The following is a 26,598-nucleotide window of genomic DNA, read 5'->3' on the forward strand; positions in this document are numbered from 1 at the left end:
AAGCATCTGCTTTGGGCAGACAGAATTTAATCATTAAAGGCATTGTTAAACTGCAATAAGGGAACTGAATATCTTGTAGGCTTTTTGAAAGAAAATAACATTTTTAAACATTTCCTTGCAAGTTCATTTTTTAATGTTGAATTTCTTACATTTCTCCTTAGATCTAAATTGATCTGCTTCCCTCTAGTAAATTAAGTCAGTTAATTAACATAAATGTGTGCTACCTATTGCTTTTCGGTGTATCATGCACTACCTAGAAAATAGCTTGGCTGCATTGAGTGAGATTGTGCAGCTACAGGGTAAATTCAGATCCTATTTGTAGAATTGTTGTTATTTAGCCCATCATGTCAAATCATGGAATATGGCTTCTCTTTACCCAAGTATCTGGTTTGTTTTCTCACAGGAACTGTGCAAGAAAAAAATTGTTACTCCAAACATTGTGCAAGCTTACTGTTGGCCTGCTATAGGCCGTGGTTGTGACTTAGTTGCAGTATCACAGAAAGGAGATGATCCGCTTCTATACATCCCTCCATTGTTGACATTTCTACAGTTACCATCTGTGTACAGCTACCAACCCAGACGAAATTTGGTAAAGACCTTAGTGAATTCTGTGTTTGTCTTTTTTTTTTTGTTTCAATGTTGGTGTTTCCTATAAGTATACTTAAAATTCAATTTATAGAGTTTCATACCAAATATCGATCTTCCAGTATTTAAAATATACGGTGTTAAGCTGGGATTAACAGAGCAGCCTCACTTTTGCTGCATTCTCATACTGTTTTTGCACCTGATTCCTTTCTAAGTTAGCTTGAGGTTTCACAACCCTAGGCTGGCATCTTATCTTGAAGCTATGCCCTTTAGCCCCTGACCATCTAGGCAGGGAAAACAGCCCATCAGCATCAACCCTGACAAGCCTTCTAAACATTTCTCATATTTCACTGAGATCAGTGAAATAAATTCCAGAGAATATAGGCACATTATACTCAAAATCTTTTCATAGGACAATCCTGTCATCTAGTTTTTGTAACATTTTTACATTTATGTTCAAAAGTAGTGCAAATGGCTTATTTTACCACACCACTTACCTCATTGCACATCAGATCAACTGAAGAAAACTGTTAATTAGCTTCTTATGTAATGGAATTACCTATCTGCACATACTTCAATCTCCCACCTATGATAGCCTTACTGCCTTTTAAAATCGCTACCTATCAGTTATGGTTTGACCTTAGTCAATACCATTTCTTGTTTAAAGATCTGGTTCAACAGCCAAGACTAATCAATTTGAATCTGATTATGTTAGGGTCATGTTCTCTGGTGTTCTGGAGATCTGGTTCCATACTAAGGTCTCTGAACACGAAGCCTAGTAAATATTTCTTTGTTTTATCGCATGTTAGAGGATGCCATAATTAATACCTAGAAACATAAGACTTAGGAGCAGGAGTAGGCCATTTGATCCTTCAAGCCATGATCATGGCTGATCTGATTGTGGTCTCAACCCCACCTTCCTGTCTGCCCCCCCATAACCCTTGACTCCCTTGTCTATCAAAAATCTATCTAACTTGGCCTTGAATAAGTTCAGTGACCCAGCCTCCACTGCTTTCTCTGGAAGAGAATTTTACAGACCAACGGTCCTCAGAGAATTTATTTTTCCTAATCTCCATTGTAAAAGGAAGACCTTGTTTTTAAACGCTGTCCCCTAGTTCTCGTCTCTCCCACAAGAGGAAACATCTGCCCAATATCTACCCTATCAAGTCCAATCAGGATCTTTTATCACCTCCAGTAGGTATAGGTTGAACAGATAGGGCCTTTGTTCACAAGATAAGCCCTTCATCCCAGGAATGATTCAAGTAAACCATCTGCAGACTGCTTCTAACACAATTCACAGAATCAAAGAATCTTAACAGCATAGAAGGAGGCCATTCAGCTCATGTCTGCATCCAATTGAGCGTTATGACCTAGTGCCATTATCTGCCTTTTCCCCGTACCCTTGCACATCGTTACTATTCAGATAATCATCTAATGTTCCCTTGAATGTCTCGATTGAGCCTGCCTCTAGCACACTTCCAGGTAGTCCAAACCACTCGTTGTGTGAAAAAGTTTTTTCTCATGTCACACTTGGCTTCTTTTGCAGATCGTTTTAAGTCTGTGTCCTCTCGTTCTTGATCCTTTTACGAGTGGGAACATCTTTTCCTTATCTACCTTGTCCAGCCCCCTTGTGATTTTGAACATCTCTATCAAATCTCCTCTTAGCTGCCTTCTCTCTAAGAAGAACAGTCCCAACCTTTCCAACCTATCCTCATCCCTGGAACCATTCTTGTAAACTTCGTCTGCACAATGTGTTCACACCCTTCCTATAATATGGTGTCCAGAACTGTACACAGCCTTCCAGCCGAGGTCTAACGAGTCTCTTATATAAATTCAGCATAACTTCCCTGCTCTTGTACTCTATGCCCCTATTAATAAAGCCCAGGATATTATATGCTTTATTAACTATTCTCTCTGCCTGTCCTGCCACCTTCAATGATCTATACACATATACACCCAAGTCTTTCTGCTCCTGCACCCCCTTCAAAATTTCACCCCTTATTTTATATTGTCTGTCCATGTTCTTCCTACCAAAATGCATCACCTCACACGTCTTCTCTGCATTGAACTTCATCTGCCATCTATCTGCCCACTTCACTAACTTGTTTATGTCCTCTTGAAGTTCCACACCATCCTCCTTGCAGTTCACAACACTCCCGAGCTTTGTATCATCCGCAAACTTTGAAATTGTTCCCTGCACACCAAGATCTAGATCATTAATTTATATTCTTCAAATAACGAGTCCAAAACTGTGCCCAGTACTCCAGATGTAGATTCACATAATATCCTTAGTTATTAAATTCAACCCCACTCAGTACTTGTCTGTTCTTTAAGATACTAAATAATTGGTTAATTAAAATCCATCCATTACATATACAGTACCTAATTCTGTAGCCCTTTTAAATTTGTGAACAAAGTGCTTCCTCTTGGTTTAGCCCTCTAACCTGGGGGCCTATAGCAGGAATCGATGAAAAATTTAGGACTGAATATTTCATCCAGCTGTACTCAAAAATAGGTTCCGTTCTTCCTTGGAGAACTGTTTTGATCAGGTATCTGTGGTGAAATTCTTAACTTTTTAAATATCACCACCTGCACTGTCAGTGATAATGACCTATTTCTTCAGCCTCCAAGTCAAGCTTGCACTGCCGCTTCAGTCTCCAGTTTAAGCACTTCTGACTACTGTATGTGGAATCTTTGTTTTTGATTCCAATTTGACTAGTATGTTCCATGTAAATCCTTGGACCATTGTTCCAGTTAGAGCTATTGGTTAAATGAAATGTAATTGCTCTGTAGGTGCAGAACAAAGGAATTTCTCATAAAACTTATTCTTAATTTGGTTTTACTCTGAGCATGTAACATTGTTATGTAGACTGAAATCTCCCCCACTACATAAATTTCAAGAACCTTTTACTGCTTGTAATCAACTGGTGTTTGCTTGTTTCCATAAGGAACATTACAAGTACCATGTATGTGATTTTCCATAAGGAATATTACAAGTACCATGTTCGTGATTGAGTACATTTCTTTTATTTCTAAAATCTTAATTCAGCCTTGTGAATGAGTAGCATGGCTCTTTCCATCTGTTGTAAGCTTAAGGGCAACTGTAACAAAAATACCTGGAAAAACTCAGCAGGTCTGACAGCATCTGCGGAGAGGAACACGGTTAACGTTTCGAGTCCGTATGACTCTTCAACAGCACTAAGGAAAAATAGACAAGCGGTGAAATATAAGCTGGTTTAGAGGGTGGGGGTGTGTGTGTGGGGGGGTGGGGGGTGGGGGTTGGTGGTGGTGCGGGTGTATAGGTAGAGCTGGCTAGAGGGCCAGTGATAGGTGGAGATAACCAAGAGATGTCATAGACAAAAGGACAAAGAGGTGTTGAAGCCGGTGATATTATCTAAGGAATGTGATAATAAAGGTACAGATAGCCCTAGTAGGGGTGGGGTCGGGGGGAAGGGATCAGAATAGGTTAAAAGGCAGAGATAAAACAATGGATGGAAATACATTTAAAAATAATGGAAACAGGTGGGAAAAGAAAAATCTATATAAATTATTGGAAAAAAGGGGAATTGGAAAGGGGGTGGGGATGGAGGAGAGAGTTCATGATCTAAAATTGTTGAACTCAGCATTCAGTCCGGAAGGCTGTAAATGCCTAGTCAGAAGATGAGGTGCTGTTCCTCCAGTTTGCGTTGAGCTTCACTGGAACAATGCAGCAGGCCAAGGACGGACATGTGGGCATGAGAGCAGGGTGGAATGTTGAAATGGCAAGTGACAGGGAGGTCTGGGTCATGCTTGCAGACAGACCGAAGGTGTTCCGTAAAGCGGTCACCCAGTCTGCGTTTGGTCTCTCCAATGTAGAAGAAACCGCATTGGGAGCAAAGAATGCAGTAGACTATATTGAGGGAAGTGCAAGTGAAATGCTGCTTCACTTGAAAGGAGTGTTTGGGCCCTTGGATGGTAAGGAGAGGGGAAGTAAAAGGGCAGATATTGCACCTTCTGCGGTTGAATGGGAAGGTGCCGTGGGAGGAGGTTGAGGTATAGGGGTGACGGAGGAGTGGACCAGGGTGTCCCGGAGGGAACAATCCCTGTGGAATGCTGCCAGGAGTGGGGTGAAGGGAAGATGTGTTTGGTGGTGGCATCATGCTGGAGTTGGCAGAAATGGTGGAGGATGATCCTTTGAATGCGGAGGCTGGTGGGGTGATGAGTGAGAACAAGGGGGACCCTATCATGGTTCATGAAGGGAGAGGAAGGTGTGAGGGCGGATGCACGGGAGATGGGCCGGACACGGTTGAGGGCCCTGTCAACGACCGTGGGTGGAAAACCTCGGTCAAGGAAGAAGCAAGACATGTCAGAGGAACTGTTTTTGAAAGTGGCATTATCGGAACAGATGCCCTCTATCCAGCTCTACCTGTCTCTCTCTCCCCCCCCCCCCCCCCCCCCCCGCCAAACCAGCTTATATTTCACCTCTTTTCTATTTTTCCTTAGTTCTGTTGAAGAGTCATACGGACTTGAAACATTGACTGTGTTCCCTCCGCAGATGCTGTCAGACCTGCTGAGTTTTTCCACGTATTTTTGTTTTTGTTTTGGATTTCCAGCATCCACAGTTTTTTGCTTTTATCATAAGGGCAACTGTGTTGCGATGAACTTGCATGGCATTATACAAGAGCTTTGAGTGATCAGATTCCCTATATCAGGGATGAGAAATTTTTGAATTTCCAAAAGTGGTATCTCAGAAATGTGCCATTTTAAATACGTGTTCCAACCTTCAGGGTGAGTCCAATGTTCTGGGGTTTAAAAAAATCATCGTTCTGCTGTTAGTCAGTGAGGTCAGCAGTGAGTGGGGGAGCAGCACACGTGCGAGAGACAGACTGTAAGAGTTGCTGCTCCTCCATTTACAGGTTCCATCTCTTCCTTGATTGTTGCTCCAGCTCCTCAAATCACAGATTTCCACCCTCCCACTCTTGCTGCTCCTCCAGAAATAGAATCTGTGATTGGAGGAACAGTAAGGGCATCGAGTGAGGGAGCCTATGATTTGAAGAGCTGCAGCAGCATGGGAGATTCCAGCCAGCCATGGTATCAACCACATCCTGCCCTCGGCAGTGTTCACCACTTTGTGCCACCTCTGGCTCAGCCTGCTTGGGATCCCAACACTACCGAAGTGCCCAGTGATGGAAGGCTGCCAGGTTCAGAACCCCTGGTGCCCAAGCTCCTGACCCCCAGGGAGGTGCTCGCTCTTCCCCGGCAGTGCAGATCCAAGTGATACTAGCCAAGGAGGAGCTGCGCTGGCCCACTGGGCAATGGCAGTGACGAGGAGTTAAGTCCTTGCTTGAAGGATTTAAACTTGTAAGGCTACGAGGATCGAGTGGGGGTGTGGGATTGACTGGATTGCTCCGTGGGGAGGTTGGTATGGACTTGATGGGCTGAATGGCCTCCATCTGTGCCGTAAATGGTTCTGACTCTAAGTCTAGGGAAAGTGAAGAAATCTAGGTAGGGGTGAGAGTGAAGGAGGAGGAGAGAATGAATGAGTGGACCTGGATGGGGAGGGTGGGGTGGGTATGGGGGAGAAGGGATTCACTTAGTGTTCTGTCACTGTGGGATGTGAAGAGTTTGGCTGAAACATACATGAATACATAAAATAACATTTTTATGAAGTACTTTAAAAGCACATTTTCATATTTATATGATGTATTATTGTGTGATACACAAACAATACTATACTGAATGTTGTGCTGTTTTATTACTGTTTCGTTTTTGCCTGTATCTGAGATCATGTTAATTTTAAAAGGGTTTTGATTATATGTTTGTTCATATGATGTGGGTGTTGCTGGCAAGGCCAGCATTTGTTGCCCATTCCTAATTGCCCTTGAGAAGATGGTGGTGAATTAAAATGGAATCACGTTGGAAAATAGTTTGTGAAGCACTGTCGTAGTAGCCCTTTGCTTTGCTTCCTGTGTAAATAATCCAGCAAGGTCATGTTCTGTTGTTAATATGGACTTCATCCTGTATTACATGCACTAACTGCATTGAATGCCAAAATGCTGAGGTCACTTTAGCGTTTTGATACAGATGCATTGGTCCACTGCCTTGATGATAAAAGAAGGCAAACAAAAAGCAAGCTAATGTGTCTACCCACTTGAAATCTAATAATTCCACCTATTTGAAGTGGCCTAGACGCATTTGCATTTCGCTACATAATTCTTTGTCATACGAGGATTTCAGACCTTTTTGTCTTTGGCCACACTCATTCCTGCTATATGAACCACTCCATTGGATAAATTAAATTGTTTTGCCAGCAGTTGTTCAGAGGCATGACTTGACATTTTCCCCAAATTGGATTTATAGTTAAATGTGCCACTGTAATCCTCTCTCGCAGGTTAGTGGGACAGTTTTGGAGCCTGCAGTTTTGGGAGTTGCTAGTACTTGAGTGTTTGTTGCATGACCTGCAATTTCTTCCAGTGAAACATTAAGAAGGCCAAAGCTGTCATCTTGGGCGCTGCAATAAACTCGGTGCTTTTATCACCATTTCCAAAACCTTTGGGTGCTGTAATTAGCCGAACGAGACTGTTCATAACCTTGCTGTTTGACCCCAGCTTAGTTTTTGACCATAAAGTTCCTCAATCCCGGCAGACGTAAGATAGGCTAGGATTTTAAAAGTACATTTGCCAGGGAGGTGAGGTAATTATTTCTGCACAGTAAATTTCATTTTTGTATTAGCCAATTCAGAGATCAGAGTACTGCTGAATGACTTTAATAAATTTTCTACTGATATTACCTAGATATCTAATCTTTTCAATCTGAACCAGAAACTTTCTATAGAATTATACTGCAAAACTGTCTTAAGCTTGTGGTTTTCTTGCCTGCATTTCTTCTTATAATCTTCCTGGTGGCCGCTTCAGACATTTCGAAGGACAGGATGGGCAAATGAGGCTGGCAAGTAAGAGATCAAAATGTGTGGGAAGGGAAAAGAAGGAAAGATCTATCTGTCTATTGGACAAGCTCTTGAGGGTACCAGAGATTTACTGGATACTGGGATGTACAATAGTAAGTTGCATTTCTAATGTTAACATCAGTGTTAACTTTGGGGTTTTCACTCAGGAAAGTAAAGGTTAAGTAAGAATTAAGGCAGATAGATGTGCTTTGACACCTGGCATAAAGCACTAAACCTGCATTTTTGTGATTTTAAAAAAAATCTAATTTATGCAAGGAATGTTAATAGAACAATTTTTATTTGTCTTTCTTTGAATGTCAGCCATTAGCAATAATCATTTGCCCTGGACGACAGAAGGCCCATTTTGTATGCCAGATGTTAATGGACTTAATAAGGTCTACTCGACCTCTTTCTCTATCGTTGGTTTTGGTTGGACAAGATCCAGAAGAAACCAAGAAAATAAAGTTTACCAAAGGATGTGAGTGAACCGTTTATAGTTGCCGGTAGATTGGCTTCTAAGCAAATACAGGTCTTTGATAGAGAGAATACTATGTAAAATCTAATGTATTCTGTCTTTTGTTATAGAGTGAGTAATTTCCTCCAAGTGAATCCTTGTAATGGCATTTTTTCAACAGGAGTACAATTTGGTCAACTGTAATGAGCTTTTTGAGAACTTTTGTTTTCTTCCTCTGCCCCTTTTCCTCCTTTAGTTTCTGTCCCTTGGTCCCAGTTACTTTTTAAAAACATTTTCTATCTATGTTCATATTCAAATCACTCTTAAAAAAAAAAAATCCTATTGATTTTCCAGTGTTTTGACTTTTTTTCCTTAAAGTTGCAGTCTACATTGTATGTAACCATTAACCTCAACTAATATAATGTAGTGTACCAAACAATTTCCCATTATAACGAATATGCCGAAGAAATTAAATCCATTGCACGTTTGTAAATATTCTGTTTCTAATACTTAGCCTTCTAATTGGTATTTGGCAGATTACTCATTGCATCTAAAATAAAATATCTAAAATGCTTTCATTTAAAGAGAAACCATGGAGCTCACATTTACAGGGGCTAGATTTCCAAGTGGGAGGGAGGAGTTTGGTTGTGGAATTTTAACTCTACACCATGTGTGTGTTTTTTAACAGACCCTCTGTCTAGAAGCCATCCTTACTGACAGGCTTGGCTCCTGGTCAGGCAGGAATGTTTCAAAGAAGTAGCAACCTGAGAGGAGATAAGTTTTGTGCTGCTCAGGGTGAAAATTTCAAGTAGGTACAGCATGGTTTGACGGGTTAGGAGAAGTTCATGGGGGTTTGGAGAGAGATTGAGAGCAGGGATGGAGGTTGAACTCTGAAGAGATTTAGAGGAACATGGGGGAGGATTGTTGGTAATTGTGGATGGGTATCTGGATTGTTGTTCAAGCCGCAGCTGGTATTCACGCAGGGCTGTCGAAGAGGTGTTGGGGAAGGAGTGAAGGATTGTTCACTGGGTAGCTTTATGGGTTGAGTCAAAGGCAGGTTTGAAAAGACTTACCTGTTAGATCTGATCCTCTGTTTTTTATTCATTCATGGGATGTAGATGTCGGCCAGCATTTATTACCCATCCCTAATTGCCCTTGAGAAGGTGGTGGTGAGCTGCCTTCATGAACTGCAGCAGTCCATGTCATATAGGTACACCAACTGCTGTTAGGGAGGGAGTTCCAGGGTTTTGACCTGACAGCAATGAAAGCATGGCGGTATATTTCCATGTCAGGATGATCTATATCTTGGAGGGGAACTTCGAGGTGGTGGTGTTCCCATGCATCTGCTGCCCTTGTCCTTCTAGATGGTAGTGGTCATGGGTTTGGAAGGGGCTGTCTAAGGAGCCTTGGTGAGTTCCTGCAGTGCATCTTGTTGATGGTACACACTGTTCCTAATGTGCATCGTTGGTGGAGGGAGTGAATGTTTGTGGATAAGGTGCCAATCAAGCCAGCTGCTTTGTCCTGGATGGTGTCAAGCTTCTTGAGTGTTGTTGGAGCTTCACTTCCTTTTACCTGGCAGGACTTCTGAGGCCTGGAAACCTGGCTAGCTGTGGTTAAGAATAGAAATATTATTAAATTGGAAGCACGCAGCCTCCCTAAAAGTTTTCAACAATCTGACTCTCAGAAGTGGATTAGTTATCCACCCCTTGTCTCCGTTAAAACTCAAGTTCAAGGACAATTGAATATTTGTTTCAGAGTTTTAGAATCTTGACTTCTCACCCAACCCACACCCACCAGTTTTCGGAGGTTAAAATTACCCCCATATGTTTGAATATTTGATAATTCACTGAAATGTAGTTTGCTCAGAAATATTTAATATTCTATGGTTAGCCTCTTTTCCGTGAAGTTAGAAATCCTGATCCACAGTGCAAATATTTTGATGAACTTAGCTATATGTTTGCTCAGAGTTGGAAACTACAGAGATCTCTCCTAAAGGCAGTTGTCGCTAGACATATAATCCAGTCACCCAGGGTAATTCTCTGGGGACCTGGGTTCAAATCCCTCCACGGCAGATGATGGAATTTGAATTTAATAAAAATATGGAATTAAAAGCATAATGATGACCATGAAACTATTGTCGATTGTTGTAAAAACCCATCTGGTTCACTAATGTCCTTTAGCGAAGGAAATATGTCGTCCTTACCTGGTCTAGCCTACATGTGACTCCAGACCCACAGCAATGTGGTTGACTCTTATATGTCCTCTGAAATGGCCTAGCATGCTCAGTTGTATCAAACCACTACAAAGTCACAAAAAAGGAATGAAACCGGATGGACCACCTGGTATCGACCTAGGCACCAGAAACGACCACGGCAATCTCAGCCCTGCTGACCCTGGGAGAGACAGCTCTCCCAATTTTTCCCCCCCTAACAAAATTGGAAGAAATGTCTCACAGACTCGTCACCCTAGTGGAATCATAGCTGGCAGGTAATATCCCAGACACCATCCCTAGGTATGGTATCCCAGAGGTGGCAGCACAGTGGTATACAGTCAGGAGGGATTTGCCCTGGGAGTCCTCAATATTGACTCCTGGCTCCATGAAGTCTCATGGCATCAGGTCAAACATGGGCAAGGAAACCTCCTGCTGATTGCCACGTTCCTCCCTCAGCTGATGAATCAGTGCTCCTCCATGCTGAACACCAATTGGAGGAAACACTGAGGGTGGCATGGGCGCGGAATGTACTCTGGGTAGGGCCAAAAATAACTTGGTAGCACCACTACTGACCGATCTGACAGAGTCCTAAATTATATCGCTGCTAGTATGACTGCTGCATGTGGTGAGGGAACCAACAAGAGGGAAAAACATACATGACCTCATCCTCGCTAACCTGCCTGCCGCAGATGCATCTGTCCATGACGTTATCAGTAGGAGTGACCACTGCACAGTCGTTGTGGAGATAAAGCCCTGCCTTCACGTTGAGGATACCGTCCTTTGTGTTGTGTGGCACTACCACCATGCTAAATGGGAAAGATTTCTAACAGATCGAGCAACTCTAGTCTGGGCATCCATGAGGCACTGTGGGCCATCAGTAACAACAGAATTGTACTTGAACACAATCTGTAATCTCATAGTTCAGCATATCCCCCACTGTGCCATTACTATCAAGCCAAGGCATCAACCCTGGTTCAATGAAGAGTGCAGGAGGGCGTGCCAGGAGCAGCACCAGGCATACCTAAAAATGAGATGTCAACCTGGTGAAGCTACAACACAGGACTACTTGCATGCCAAACAGCAGAAGCAACATGTGATAGACAGAGCTAAGCAATCCCACAACCAGTAGATCAACTCTAAGCTCTGCAGTCCTGCCATATCCAGTCGTGAATGTTGGTGGACAATTAAACAACTCACTGGAGGAGGAGGCTCCACAAAAATCCCATCCTCAATGGTGGACGAGCCTGGCACATCAGTGCAAAAGATAAGGCTGAAGCATTTGTTACAATCTTCAGCCAGAAGTGCCGAGCCGATGATCCACCTCGGCCTCCTCCAGAGGTCCCCAGCATCACAGATGCTAGTGTTCAGCCAATTAAATTCACTCCAAGTGATATCAAGAAATGGCTGAAGGCACTGGATACTGCAAAGGGGCCTTGACAATATTCCAGCAACAGTACTGAAGATTTGTATTCCAGAACTTGCCACGACTCTAACCAAGTTGTTGCAGTACAGCTACAACACTGGCATCTACCCGGCTATGTGGAAAATTGCCAGGTATGTCCTGTACACACACAGCCTGACAAATCCAACCTGGCCAATTACTGTCCCATCAGTCTAATCTCGATCATCAGTAAAGTAATGGAAGGGAAACAGTGCTATCAAACGGTACTTGCTTAGCAGTAATCTGTTCACTGACATCCAGTTTGGGTTCTGCCAGTGCCACTCAGCTGCTGACCTCAATACAGCCTTGGTTCAAACATGGATAAAAGAGCTAAACTACCAAGGTGAGGTGAGAGTAACTGCCCTTGACATCAAGGCTGCATTTAACCAAGTGTGGCATCAAGGAGCCCTAGCACAATAATGGGCATCGGGGAAAACCCTCCGCTGGTTGGAATCATACCAAGCACAAAGGAAGATGGTTGTGGTTGTTGGAGGTCAGTCACCTCAGCTCCAGGACATCACTGCAGGAATTTCTCAGGTAGTGGTCTCGACCCAGCCATCTTCAGCTGCTTCATCAATGACCTTCCTTTTATCATAAGGCCAGAAATGGGGATGTTTGCTGACGATTGCACAATGTTCACCATTTGTGACTCCTCAGATACTGAAGCAGTCCATGTTCAAATGCAGCAAGACTTGGACAATATCCAGGCTTGGGCTGACAAGTGGCAAGTAATATGTGTGCCACACAAGTGTCAGACAATGACCATCTCCAACAAGAGAGAATCCAACCATCGGCCCTTGATGTTCACTGGCGTTACAATCACTGAATCCCCCACTATCAACGTCCTGCGGGTTACCATTGACGAAAAACTGAACTGGACTAGCCATATAAATACTGTGGCTACAAAAGCAGGTTAGAGGCTAGGAATTGTGTTATGAGTAACTCGCTTCCTGACTCCCCAAAGCCTGTCCACCATCTACAAGGCACAAGCCCAGAGTGTGATGGAATACACCCCACTGGCCTGGATGAGTGCAGCTCCCACAACACTCGAGAAGCTTGATACCGTCCAAGATAAAGCAGCTTGCTTGATTGGCACCACATCCACAAACATTCACTCTCTCCTCCACCGATGCACAGTAGCAGCAGTGTGTACCATCTACAAGATGCACTGCAGGAATTCACCAAGGCCTTCAACAGCACCTTCCAAACCCACCACCACTACCACCTAGATGGACAAGGGCAGCAGAAAGGTGGGAACACCACCACCTGGAAGTTCCCCTCCAAGTCACTCACCATCCTGACTTACAAATATATCTCCATTCCTTCACTGTTGCAGGGTCAAAAATGGAACTCCCTTTCTAACAGCACTGTGGGTGTACCTACACCACATGGACTGCAGCAGTTCAAGAATGCAGCTCACCAGCACCTTCTCAAGGGCAACTATGGATGGGCAATAAATGCTGGCCCAGCCAGTGAAGCCCACATCCCATAAATGAATTAAGAAAAAAATGGAGGATAGCAGAAAGGGGTCAACCTAGGCATGGTTGGATGATGGACATCACAGAGTGGTTGAAGATGAGCTACAGTGGATATGTGAGGATGGCGTAAGACAGGTAAATATGACACCTATGAAAGCAGATCTCCTGGGTAGGAGTAGCTATAAGTAGCAGCAGCAGTTATATATGTGACATGTATTTGGATGCGAAATGACAGAGATGCAAATTTTTTTCTGAAAGCAATTTAAAAGTTGCATAATCTCAACTTGATGCTTACAAGATGTTGTGCCAAAGCAATAGGAAAATGAAAATGTTGCTGGGAATCTGAAAATGATCATCAGCAGTGAAGCATGCATGGAGAAGGGATTTTTTTAAACCAAATATTATTGTGAACATTAGAATAGAACTTTATCATTCCTAGAGTTTTGGCAACTTTTTTGTGTGTTTTTCCAATGAGTGATTTACAAAGTACTAATAAATTGGAATGTAGAATAATGTTTTATGTGTATGATGTATATTTTGTATGTGCCAGCATAAAACTTTGCTTGGCACGTGCAAAATATTTTTTTGGACAGACTTCTAGTTTAAAAAAGGTAGAATCTGAATGAGATGCCTGAGTAATATGTTTTACTTTTGTAAGTTTCACCAGTTTAAACGTGACACATCCTTATCTATTAATTCCTCCCTGATATAATTATTATCTTGGTAAATTCATATGCTATTAACAGAAAATTATAATCTAATATTGAATTTCATTGGATAAGATAAGCAAAATAGCTCTAGCAGAGTAATAGATTAATTTTTGGAGTTGTTTTAAGTTTCATAAACTGTACAAGGTTTAATTTTTTAAATTATGAACAACTATTGTAATTACAAAACTGATTTTAATAAATCTTTTGATAACACCACATTTTAGTATTTATAAAATAGCACTTGGTTTGAACATGTTTTTCCTCATAATAGCAATAATTCATGGAACAGTACTAAATGACTCTGATTAAAAATTTTAAGTCTTAACTTTAAAACATAAATTTAATTGCAGGTGATGTAGTTGTTACTACTCCACACAGTCTGGCACGAGTCCTTCAACTACACTGCCTATTTTTCATTAGACTCAGCCATTTGGTGTTGGATAGGGTTGATATACTTTTCGATGAAGCAATGGATGAAGTAAGTAATACATTGAAATGTTAGATTAGTAGTCAAAATTCTTAATGTTGATTTGATTATTTGCTTATTGTATCATTGTTATTGAGACTAAATGTACACAGGTTTAAGATTTTCTAGTTTCCTTGCAAACCCAAAAGGACCTGAATTCAGCAGTATTGGCTGCATGATGTAAGGATGTTCAGTTAAAAGATGCATATTAAGAGGTATATCCAAGACAAAGACAAATTTGAGAAACAATGGAGCAGTGGGTATGTGCGTTCATGTCTTTTATCTCCAAATGTTCAACATAGCTGTGCTTGGAGTTGGAGTTGCAGCCTGCCTTCCATGTGGAGAACAATTGTAGAGTTCCCCCTATATTAGTTTTGTGCATATCCTCTTAGTTGGCACAAAGCTCCACTTTGGATGTTTTTGGCTATTTGGTCACTGTTGGTGCATGGCCTAGGGAAACTCGAGAAAAAAATGTTTGGTCTCATTGAAAATAGATGCATATGTTTCTTGCATGATGAATTCATAGCATTGTTGTGGTATTGGCTGGTTGTAGGCTTTCTCTCCTCCTCCTCCTCCTCCTCCTCCCCCCTCCTCCTCCCCCCCCCCCCCCCCCCCATGAAGCCATAACAGTTTTCTGAGAAATGAAGCTCGTGCAGATATGCATTCTGTTGCCATTTTGGGATTTAATCCTCTGTATCTTGGTGTAAGAAATTGGATAATTACTTGTTCCCAGAAGGTTAAAATAATCACTTTTAAATTCAAAATACTGGATCTTCACCGACTGTGCTTCTTGAAGTTCTCCATGTGGCTGGTATGTGGACTGATATGTTGTTGGTTGGCACCTGACTGCCGTGCAGCAGTACATCTGGCACCCTGGATGTATGTTTGCATAACAATTAGTTCTTTATTCATAATGAATTATAAACAATATAATTTCCCTTTTTCTTAAAAAAAAAGCCTCCATCAAAATAAGCGTGCCAATCATAGCTATTCTATTTTTTTATTGTTATCTCCAGCTGAGAATGCCCCTGGACAAGCCTGATCCCAGGGTGGAACCCAGCCTGATAGATCCTAACTTTTATTTGTTTGTTTAAATACATGGAGAGCTGCTGCTGAACAGAGTCTCAGGAGTCAGCTAATGAACTTCTTTACAAAAGAATAAAATATTTATTCAACAGGAAAAGACGAGAACTATATTACAATAATCCTTCATCCACAACTATACCTTTACAGATATATACAGATTTGTGAGGATAACACAAGTCACAAAAGCTATCTTATACTTTAATGTATACCGTAAGTACCCAGTCCATGTAAACCTATGGCACCCTGTGGTCAGACACACCACATTCTGATCTCAAGTGACAGGTGCCACCTCAACCAGATGCTAAAGATCTCTCCTCAACTCCCCCCCAGACGCTTGTCACACTGTGAACCAACCAGTCTTGCTGAATTCTGTCCTTCATAAGAGGGTTTCCAATCTCCACTTTTCAAGACCTCAACTTGGAATCTTCTCCCAAACCGACGCTTTCTCTGATGCCTTCCACAGGGGTTCACCTCCAGGGTTTCAAACTCTCCTTTTGATATTCCTCTTCCCTGGGTCACCACATGCATTCAAGATGTCTTCCATGAACACGCTCTCACCAACTCAGCCTTAACAGTACACCACTGCTTCACATGCTTAGGACTTCTATCTGCCCTCTTTGCTCAGTCTCTCCTGGCAGCAACTCCAAACCAGCTGAACTCTAGCAGCTTCCAAATCAAACTGCTGCCTGTCTTCTGTGTTTGTGTGTCGGTGAGAGGAACTTGCCCACCTGGCCCCAGTTGCTAGGCAACAGCACAGTTCTTTCTACTCTTGTGCGTTTACTTTTACTTTATAGGGGTTGTAAACTTCCCATTAGACATGCAAGCAGCCTTTTAAAGTGAAACTAAAACTCCCTTTGACCCCTCAACACACAGATACAGAAACAAAATCAAACTTAAACTTTAAAGCTAAAACCCATTCCTAACACCCACAAATACAAATATAACATACTTAAATTATCTCTCTTTCCTAACAATTATATCTAACTAAAGGTGATTGACAGCCGACTTTTATAACTAAACTGAACAGCTTCAGATTCTGTTACAGCTTCAGATTCTGTTACAGCTTGGTTTCTCAAAATATTATTCACGGCATTACCTAGGTGATAGAATATTGTGCCTCCGTCTTGTAGATTTGGCATTTATTGCTCTCAGTTGGAAGATATACCATCATAGGAAGAGAGCTTTTGATGAGTTGGCATGGTGCACAGGCAATGTGTGTGTTGCACCAGATGTTGTGGGAGACCTGCTTGATGTCGCTAATGTTGTGTCACTTGCTGGTGATGCTGATGTTATCGTGCCGGTCAGTGATCTTGCTGGCATTGTTAATGATCTTTTCTGCTTTTGCAACTCCATTGTAGGTCAGATCTTTGTTGACTGGTGTGCACATGATGGGCTGAAATGGCCTCCTCCTAAGCTGTGACTGTCTATTAATCTAAATATGAAGTTTGTTCCTTCTCATTTGCTTATCTCTTTTGGTCTCAATGATGTGTGACCTTGGAGTCTCATCACTAACAACATTTACTGTGTTTCAGATTTTAATTGATTGGATCCTGTACATGTACAGTTTGCCCTTTTCAACAGCTCAGGCAAGGATTGGCATGCTTATTGAAGCGTTGACTTCCTCCTACCTATGCATCAGCGCGCTGTTGTCTTCCTCTAGGTCACTTGGAGGAAGTATCTTGCTTGGCAGAGTTGTCTTATACTTTCTTGCATTCAACAGCTCTACAGGCAATTTCATCAAGTGTAGATCAGAGGGACAATAAGGCAAGGTTTGGGCCTTCCTTTATGTCTCAGCATTTTGTGAGGGTTCTCTTGGCCATTTGGATGTGTCTGTCTTTAGGCCCCTGTCCTTTAGGGAAGTGTGGGAACGAGGTGATGATGTTGAACCCATACTGTTCAGCGAATTCCTTTAAATTTTCTAAAGGTGAATTGAGTTCCATTGTCACAAATGTTGCTCTTTTAGGAATCACTTGCTCGGAGAACTGCTGAGATGATTGTAGCTCTCAAATCTTTCACCTTTCAGACAAAAGGGAAGTTTGAGTAGTAGTCTGCAACTATGAGGGACCATTCTTGATTATGTGTGAATAAGTTTGCTCCTATAGTATACCATGGCCTGGTTGCAGTAACTATTATCTCTTTCTGCTGTGTGTTCTGTATTTCTAGCGTACATTGCATGTAGACCCCATTCTTTCAATGACTTTGTAGATGCCTATCCAGTACACAGCTGTTCCCTGACATTTGCATTTTTATATCCCCATGTGGCTTCCATGTATTTTCTAGAAAAGTTCTTTATGCAATGTTTTAGCTATGATTATTCTGCATCTGGTTAGCAGAACTCCATTCTTCCAATGAGATGTCGTTTTTGATGGACCAATACTGTAGTATTGCTAGCTGTGTTTGCTGTACCTTATGAGACCATCTCTAGATCACCTGCTGAGATCACCTATAACTCTTCACCTTTGCTGGTCATAGGGACGTAGGATAGGGCATCTACTAGCACCATCTGTCTTCTTGGCTTGTATTTCAGAGTGAAATTTTCTTTCAAATTTTCAGGATAGATCTTCTGGTTTGGTCAGAGTAGGAATGATATTACTCTGCTCTGGCATCAAGCTTCAGCTTCATCGTTGTGGGCTTATTTCTCACCACCTTCCTGATCTGAATGGTTTTGTGAATTTCTTTTCTCTGGGAACTGTTGTATCCAGCCATTTCATATAGTTGTATGGTTCCTATGCCTATTGTGTTTTTAAACTCCTAGTCATCTTCCAGGGTATGGATGTTTTAGTTTCCTTTCCTCCTCTTTTGCCCTGTTGCTCTGCCTCTGGTAACTCCTTTACCATCACCTTTCTTCTGCAAATCTTTTCCAGTAATTGGGCTTTCCACAAGTTCAGCAGTTTGATTTATATGTGGGACATTTTCTTCTTTCTGTGAACTCGTTATCCACAGCTCTTGCACATCTTTCTCGCTGTCTGGTGTGCATCCTTTCGTTGCAGTTTCACTGCATCAACCCTGCTGCCTTTGCCTTGACTTAAGGCTAGCCATTTGGGTAGTCAGCATCTTCACCTGTCTAAAGTTGGCTTCATGTGCCCTGGTAGCACCTTCAGCCTGTAATGTCGTGAGCTTGACCTTTCCAATCAAATCTTTTTGTCCCTCTTGGTCTGCAGAGCCTCAGATGAACTGATCTATCAGCCTCTCCTCTGTTTTCTTGAATTTACATTTTCTGGCTACGTTTTTAAATGTTAAATTGTCAACAGGCTCATGTGGTTCCTACCTCAGGCTTTGATATTCATGTTGGTGGATCGAATGATTCGACTTTCATTGGATATGTGTGCTGAGTTCTTCAAAAAAAAGTGTGCCTGGGTTTTTACTGTTGTCCTCCATCCATCTCCCAGCTATTAAATTTAATAATTTTTCTCCTGCCACAAAAGGATGCAGCTGACCCTTTCTTTTTCACTAGCGCCTTATAGAATGTCAGTCTGCATTTTTGTTTAAACTTCACATGCCTCTATGACATCACCAGCCTCCCAATTCATTATAGACTGTCACTGCGCTTTTATTGCAGTGGTGACATCCCTTACATTTTTGCACAATTCAATATCTTTCTCTTTCTACCTGGCACTAATTCAGGTTATTTTTTCTCAATTTGATTCAACAGTAAGTTAATTTAAAATGTTTAAATTTTACATATTGGCATTTTTCTGATTCCCAGAATTCAAAATAATTACATACTTGATGAAGCTGCAACATTTTTAAAAATATTTCTTGCTACTCTGTGTGGCTGATGGATTATACGTTGTTGCTCGGCACCTGGCTGCAGAGGAGCAGTAGATGTGACACCCTGTATGTACAGGCCAACCATACATCCTGAAGAGCTTTCAGCCCCTTGGTACCGAATGGCAGGTGGGCTTTAGACTTTTCACTTCAAGACTTTGTGGTGGCCACCCCAAGCTTTGGTGCTTCCCCAGAATGCGTCAGTCTGCAATACTTGCTCTTTGCACTGGAGGACCAGCAAGTTTTGCGTAGACCGAAAGAACATCTTGCACTGAATTGATTATCGTCCAGGAGTAATTGATGTTTATCTTTGGCTTGTGTCTCTGGGAATAACCTAGGGAGCACACGAGCCCTCTGTTAAGGAGCTGCTCAGGATGAGCCTCGACAAACACTATAGCCTATCTTTCCAAATCTGCTTTGCAAAGGCAAATTCCTGAAGATTTAGGGCAGAATTTTACAGCCCCTTCACAGTGGGGCCAGAGCCGGAAAATGCAGTATGCAGTTCAAAATTCCATTAACTTCAAAGATGCCAGCACGAGGGGCCATAAAATTCCACCCTTAATTTAATGGTGGAATAGGCTAGAGGGGCTGAATGACCTACTTCTGGACCTGTGGATTGGGGCCTCTAATACTAGCCATAGCTTTTGTGATGATCCACTTTCACAAATATTGTTTAAATTTTAGCATGGTTTCAAAAGTTCCCACTTCCAATCCCAAATGTGGCAGTTCGGTCTTAATGATGGACAACACCATGCTTTTGGGGTTTATGTTTAAAAATGACTTGCTTCTCTATAAGCCACATCCAGCATAAACAGTAGCATTTTCCAAATCTCTTTTGTTTGTCGTATTTTTCATGTTATAGAACTGTAGCTGTGTACAGAAATTTGTGAACATACAAACACAGAAATAAGAGCAGAAGGAGGCCGTTTGGCCCTTCGCACCTGCTCCACCATTCAATAAGATCATGGCTGACCTATTTGTATTTCTAATTCCTCATTCCTGTCTCCCCTGATAACTGTAGATTCCCTTGCCTAATAAGAATCTAGCTACATCCACCTTTTTAAAGATATTCAGTGACACCGCCCCCCCACCTTCTGAGGCACAAAGTTCCAAAGTCGCAAAACCCTCAGAGAAAAAAATCTCCTTGTCTCTGTCATAAAAGGGCGCCCCACAATTTTAAATAGTGCCCCTGAGTTCTGTACTCGCCCGCAAGAGGGAACGTCATTTCTGCGCTCACCTTGTCAAGACAGTTCAGAATCTTTATATACTTCAATCAAGGCACCCCTCACTTTTCTAAACTCCAGTGGAAATGAGCCCAGCCGGTCCTACCTATCCTTCTAAGTCAACCTACTCATTCCAGGTATCAACCTAGTAACCTCCTCTGAACCACCTTTAAAGCATTTATATCCTTCGTTAAATAAAGAGATGTGGTCTCACCAATGCCCTGTATAACTGAAGCCTAACGTCCTTACTTTCATGTTCAATTCCTTCATAAAAAATCATAGCATTCCATTGGCTGCCTTAGTTACTTGCTGTACCTGCATACGAACTTTTTGTGACTCATACACCTCGGAATTCTGCAGCCATTCTCCGTTTAAGTAATACCCTGGCAGGAAGAATAAAAAAGCCAAGTGAACAACTTCACACTTTCTGATATTAAACTTCATCTGCCATATTTTTGCCCACTCACTCAACCTATTTATATCCATTTGCAACTTCCTTGTGCTCTCTTCACAACTTCACTACGTATTTTCTTATCTATCTTTTGTGTCATCTGCAAATTTAGCTACCATGCCTTCGCTTCCCTCATCTAAGTCATTGATGTAAAAAGTTGAGGCCCCAGCACAGACTCTTGTGGGACTCTGCTCATTACATCCTGCCAATCAGAAAATTACCCATTTATGTATACTTTGTTTTTTGCCAGCCAGCCAACCTTCTCTCCATGTTAATATGTTACCCTCTACACCATGAGCTTTTATTTTCTGCAATAATCTTTGATGTGGCAACTTATCAAATACCCTCTGGAAATCCAAGTACAGTAGATCTACAGGCTTCCCTTTATCCATGGTGCAAGTTACTCCTTCAAAGAACTCGGATAAATTAGTTAAACATGATTTCCATTTCATAAAACCATGCTGACTTTTCCAAATTGCCTTGGGTTTTTCTAAGTGCCCAGTTATAACCTCCTTATGATCAATTTCTAGCACCTTCCCCACGACAGACATCAAGCTAACTGGCCTATAGTTTTCTGCCTCTCTCCCTTGAATAGAGCGGTTGTATTTGCTACTTTCCAGTCTGATGGAACCTTTCCAGAATCTAGGGAATTTTGGAAAATTAACACTAACCCATCTACTACCTCATTTGCAGCCATTTAAGTCCCTAGGATAAAGTCCATCAGGACCCGGAGACTTGTCAGCCCGCAGCTCCATCAGTTAACTCAGCAAGGTTTCCTAGTGATTGTCATTTCACCACGTTCCCCTCTTCCTTCCACCTCTTGATTTGCGGCTATTACTGGAGTGTTTTTTGTATCCTCTGTAGTGAAGATAGAAGCAAAATATTTATTCATTTCATCCACCATTTCCTTATTATCTACTATTAACTCCCCATTCTCACTCTGCAGAGGATCAACACTCACTCTACTTAATCTTTTCCTTCTAACATACCTGAAGAAGCTCTTGCTATCCATTTTTACACTTCTAGCTAGCTTCTCCTCATACTCTAGTTTCTTTCCCCTGACTGACCTTTTAGTCATTTTCTGCAGTTCTTTATGTTCTGACCAATCATCTGACCTGCCACTCATCTTTGCACAGTTATATGCTTTATCCTTAAATTTGATGCTTTCCTTAACTACTTTAGTTAACCAGGGATGGTGGGTCCTCCATATGGAATATTTCTTTATAGTAGGCGTGTACTTATTCTGAATATTCTGAAAAATCCCCTTAAATGTCTCCCATTGTTCCTCTAGTGATCTATCCTCTAGCCTAGTTTCCCAGTTCACTTCAGCACTCTCAGCTTTCATACCCACATAATTGCCCTTCAGTTTAAAATACTAGTCTTAGACCCACTCTTCTTTTGTTCAAGCTGGATATAAAATTCAATCATATTGTGGTTGCTGCTACCTAGGAGTGTCTTCACTCTGAGGTCATTAATTAATCCTGTCATATCACACAATACCAAGTCTAATATAACCTGCTGTATGGTTCCAGGATGTGCTGCTAAGAAATTATCTCAAAAGCATTATGAACTCCTCATCCAGGCTACTACTGCCAATCTGATTTTTTCAGTGTATATGTATATTAAAATCACCCATGATTATTGCCGTCCCTTTATCACAAACACCCAATATTTATTCTTGTACACTTTGTCCTAGATTGTGGTAACTGTTAAAGGCCTGTAGACCACTACCACTAATGACTTCTTTCCCCTACTAGTCCTCATCCCCACCCAAACCAATTCTACATTCTGATCTCCTAAACCAAAGTCATCTCTAACTATTGCACCAGTGCCATTTTGACTAACAGTGCTATGCCTTTACCTAGCTTCCTATTCTTCTTGAATGTCATATGCCCCTCAATATTCAGGGCCCAATCCTTGTCACCCTGCAGCCACGTGTCCTCAATGGCTATCAGATAATACATTTATTTACTTCAGTGCGCACTATCAATTCATTTACTTTGTTCTGAATGTTACGTACTTTCAGATACAGAGCCTTTAGTTTTGCCTTTTTATCTTTGTAACATCTAACCTTGACTGTTGGTGCATTCTTAGGTTTTTTTTCCTGCCATTCTCTGACTCTCATTTTCCATATTATTATTTTGTTCTCCTGCTTTGACTCTACCCCTTGATTTGCAATATCTACCCAAGCTTGATTCCTCACCCACCTTGTTTAGTTTAAAGCCCTCTCTACTTCCCTAGTTATGTGGTTCGCTAGAACACTGGTCCCAGCACGGTTCAGGTGTAGACCATCCCAACGGTACAGCCCACAGTTTCCCTAGTACTGATGCTAGTGCCCCACAAACTAGAACCCACTTCTCCCACACCAGTCTTTGAGCCACGCATTTATCTCTCTAATCTTATTGGCCCTATGCTTAAAGTAATAATCCAGGGATTATTATCTTTGAGGTTCTGCTTCTTAATTTGATGCCAGCTCCTCATACTGTCTAAGCAGAACCTCTCTCCTAGTTCTACCTATGTGTTGGTACTTTCTTGGACTATGATATCTGGATCCTCCCCCTCCCACTGCAAGTTCCTCTCCAGCCCTGAGCAGATGTCCAGAACTCTGGCACCGGGCAGGCAACACAGCCATCTGGACTCTTGCTCTTTGCTGCAGAGAACAGTGTCAATCCCCCTCACTATACTGTCCTCTACTTCCTGCTTAAATGGCTTCCTGTACCATGGTGCAAAGGCCAGCCTGCTCATCCACCTTGCAGATCTCTCCTTCGTCCATGCAAGTTTCGAGCACCTCAAAACTTTTAGACAATTACAAAGTCTGAGGCTCCCCCGCTCCTGTCTGTTGGGTCCCTTTACCTGCCTCACTCATGGTCACATCTCCGGTCCCTCATTGCTGGCCAAAACAGATGACCCTATTCTAAGAGGTATGATCATCTTCTGGAGCAAAGTATCCAGGTATTTCTCCCCCTCCTTTTATGTTATGCAGTGTCTGCAGTTCGGCTTCCAGATCAATAATTCTGATCCAGAATTCCTCTAGCTGTTTACACTTTCTGCAGATGAGTTTGCCCTGGATTGCCTTGGCGTCCGACAAAAGCTCACATGTTCCACAGATCCAACATAACACCTGTCGTGCCATTGTTGCATATGCTATTTAGTTAATTTAATTACTTAATTAATTATAATAATTGCTATGTGTACTACAATTTACTGTGCTTACTAAGTGCTAGTACCACCCACAAGTATAACTTACTTATATCTCAAGCTACCTACTTGTACCAGTTTTCCCCTGTCCACTATGCCAGCAAAAGTTTTTTAACCATTGGTGAAACTTCTATATTTTTAAGAAGGATCGGTAATTTAGTTTCTCTCTAATACATGTGCAATGTTAGTGAGAGACTTGTGTTGCAATTTGATTGTTTAATTTGTTTTGGCCTTCATGCTCTAGATGGCCTCTGGCAATGTGGATATAAAGACACAAATTATGGGGAAAAAAAACTAATTCTGATCTATTTTAAACATAGATGGCTACTATCTTGCAATGCTTCAGGGAAGCTACTAATGTTCCAGAGAGAGGGTCGACCCCACAGCAGCTCATTGCTGTTGGCAAGCATTGGACAAAGCGAATGGACAGTTTAGTAAAAGAAAATCAAAGTGATCCTTACATTGTTATAACAGCCATGGCAGAAGCTGCACTGTATGGAAATGTGCATCAGGTTCGTACTCATGAAACACAACCAGGTCTGAGATAGTTTGATTCTAATGCTGTGTTCACCTGACTGCAGTCGGATAAGAGTTAATATTTTTAAAATTTGCTTCTTTAAGTCATAATTATTGTTAACTGCCATGTTGTGGGCTCCAAAAATATCAAAGAATCAATAGAAAAAATAAGGATGAATTTTTTGAAACTCTTCCACCTTGTAGAAACCTAGTATGTACCTTTCAACATGTCTTACCTCTTTGGAATATATTAACTCATACAAGCTTGATCTTATCTGTATTTGTGCATTGATTTTTATTTTTTTTTAATATAATTGTTCAGGGGATGAGGATGTTCCTGCTAAGGCCAACATTAATTAGTCTTGAGAAGTTGATGGTGAGCCATTGCCTTGAACCACTGCAGTTTGTGGGTTATAGTTGCACCCACAGTGCTGCTGGGGAGGAAGTTCCAGGATTTTGACCCAGGAGCAGTGAAAGAAGGCAATATATTTCCAAGCCAGGATGGTGTAAAATGCAGGTGGTAGTATTCCCATGCGCCTGCTGCCTTCATTCCTCTAGGTGGTAGAGGCTGTGGGTTTGGGAGTTGCTGTTGAAGGAAAACCTTAGTGAGTTACTGCAGTGCACCTTTTAGATGATACATACTGGTGCACCACTGGCAGAGTGAGTGAATTTTTGAAGTGGTGGATGGGAGCCAATCACGCAGACTGCTTTGTCTTGGATGGTGTCAAACTTCTTGAGCATTGTTGTTAGAGTTGCACTCATCTAGACAAATGGGAGTATTTCATCACACTCCTAACTTGCATCTTGTAGATGGTGGACAGGCTTTGGGGAGTCAGGCAGTGAGTTACCTGCTCAGAATTCCCAGCCTCTGACCTGTTCTTATATCCACAGTATTTATATGGCTGGTCCAGTTCAATTTCTGTCATTGGTAAACCACCCCCAGCCACGAAGCTTATGGTGAGGATTCAGTGATGTCGAGGGAAAATGATTAGATCCTCTCTTGCTGAGGTGTCATTGCTTGGCAGTTGTGTGGTGTGAATGTTACTTGCCACTTATCATTCGAAGCCTGCATGTTATCCAGGTCTTGCTGGATGCAAGCACAGACTGCTTCATTATCTACAGAGTTGAACAGAACTGAACAGTGTGCAATTGTCAGTAAATGGCCCCGCTTCTGACCTTAATGTAGATTAATGGTCACTGAAGAAGCTGTTGATGGTTGGGCCAAGGACACTGCCCTAAGGAACTCTGCAGCAATTCTCCTGGGCTGAGATGATTGGCCTACAACAGCCATAATGATCGTCCTTTGTGCAAGGCATGACTCCAACCAGTGGAGTTTTCTTGCTAATTCCCATTGACTTCAATTTTACTAGGGCTTCTTGACCTCACACTTGATCAAATGCTGCCTTGATGTCCAGGGAAGTCACTCTCATCTCAGCTCTGGAATTCAACTCTATTGTCCATGCTTGGACTAAGGCTGTAATGATGTCTGGAGCCAGGTGATCTTGTCAGAACCCAAGTTGAGCATCAGTGAGCAGATTATTGTTGAGACTGCTACTTGATAGCACTGTTGATGACACCATCCATCACCATGCTGCTGATTGGAAGTAGGCTAATGGAGTTAATTGGCTGGATTGGGTTTGTCTTGCCTGCGTTAAGTTTATTATCAATGCAACTATTCTTCCCACCCTTTGGGATCACCTTGGTCATTTGCTCAATTACAAAATCTCTTATTCAGTGCTATCATTTAATAAGATTATATCCGTGAGGGGAAAAAAAATCAAACTGAACAGTATCCAGTCCCCCCACCCCTATCCTTTTCTGCCATAATTATACCTGCACACACAATGAGTGGAACTTAGAATTTTGGCACTGGCATAAAATCTGGCTATTTGGTATCAGCTACTTGTTTTATTCTTTCACCATTTTTATGCAGGTGCTAAAATTTCAAAAGTTTCTTGATGCTTAATTCTCTCTGAATTGTGTGGTCTTTCCCAGGACATCAAAATGTGAGTCTTTCCTTGCTATTATAATGTAAGGACCATTAAAGCACTTAGGTATTACTGAAACTTCACTACTTTGTTTTAC

The 26,598-nt window shown here is 41.8% G+C and overlaps 1 protein-coding gene across 1 annotated transcript in view; it reads left to right on the top strand.

The window, feature by feature from the left end:
* tdrd12 (tudor domain containing 12) overlaps positions 1–26,598 on the top strand; it is a 181,373-nt gene that overhangs the window by 48,827 nt on the left and 105,948 nt on the right. Inside the window, exons 13-16 of the mRNA XM_041191689.1 lie at positions 404–589; positions 7,832–7,988; positions 14,156–14,283; positions 24,318–24,509. Of these exons, the coding sequence (XP_041047623.1) occupies positions 404–589; positions 7,832–7,988; positions 14,156–14,283; positions 24,318–24,509 (663 nt within the window). The remainder of the gene's footprint in view (positions 1–403; positions 590–7,831; positions 7,989–14,155; positions 14,284–24,317; positions 24,510–26,598) is intronic.

The sequence above is a fragment of the Carcharodon carcharias genome, chromosome 7, assembly GCF_017639515.1.
Source record: "Carcharodon carcharias isolate sCarCar2 chromosome 7, sCarCar2.pri, whole genome shotgun sequence".
NCBI classification, from domain to species: Eukaryota; Metazoa; Chordata; class Chondrichthyes; order Lamniformes; family Lamnidae; genus Carcharodon; species Carcharodon carcharias.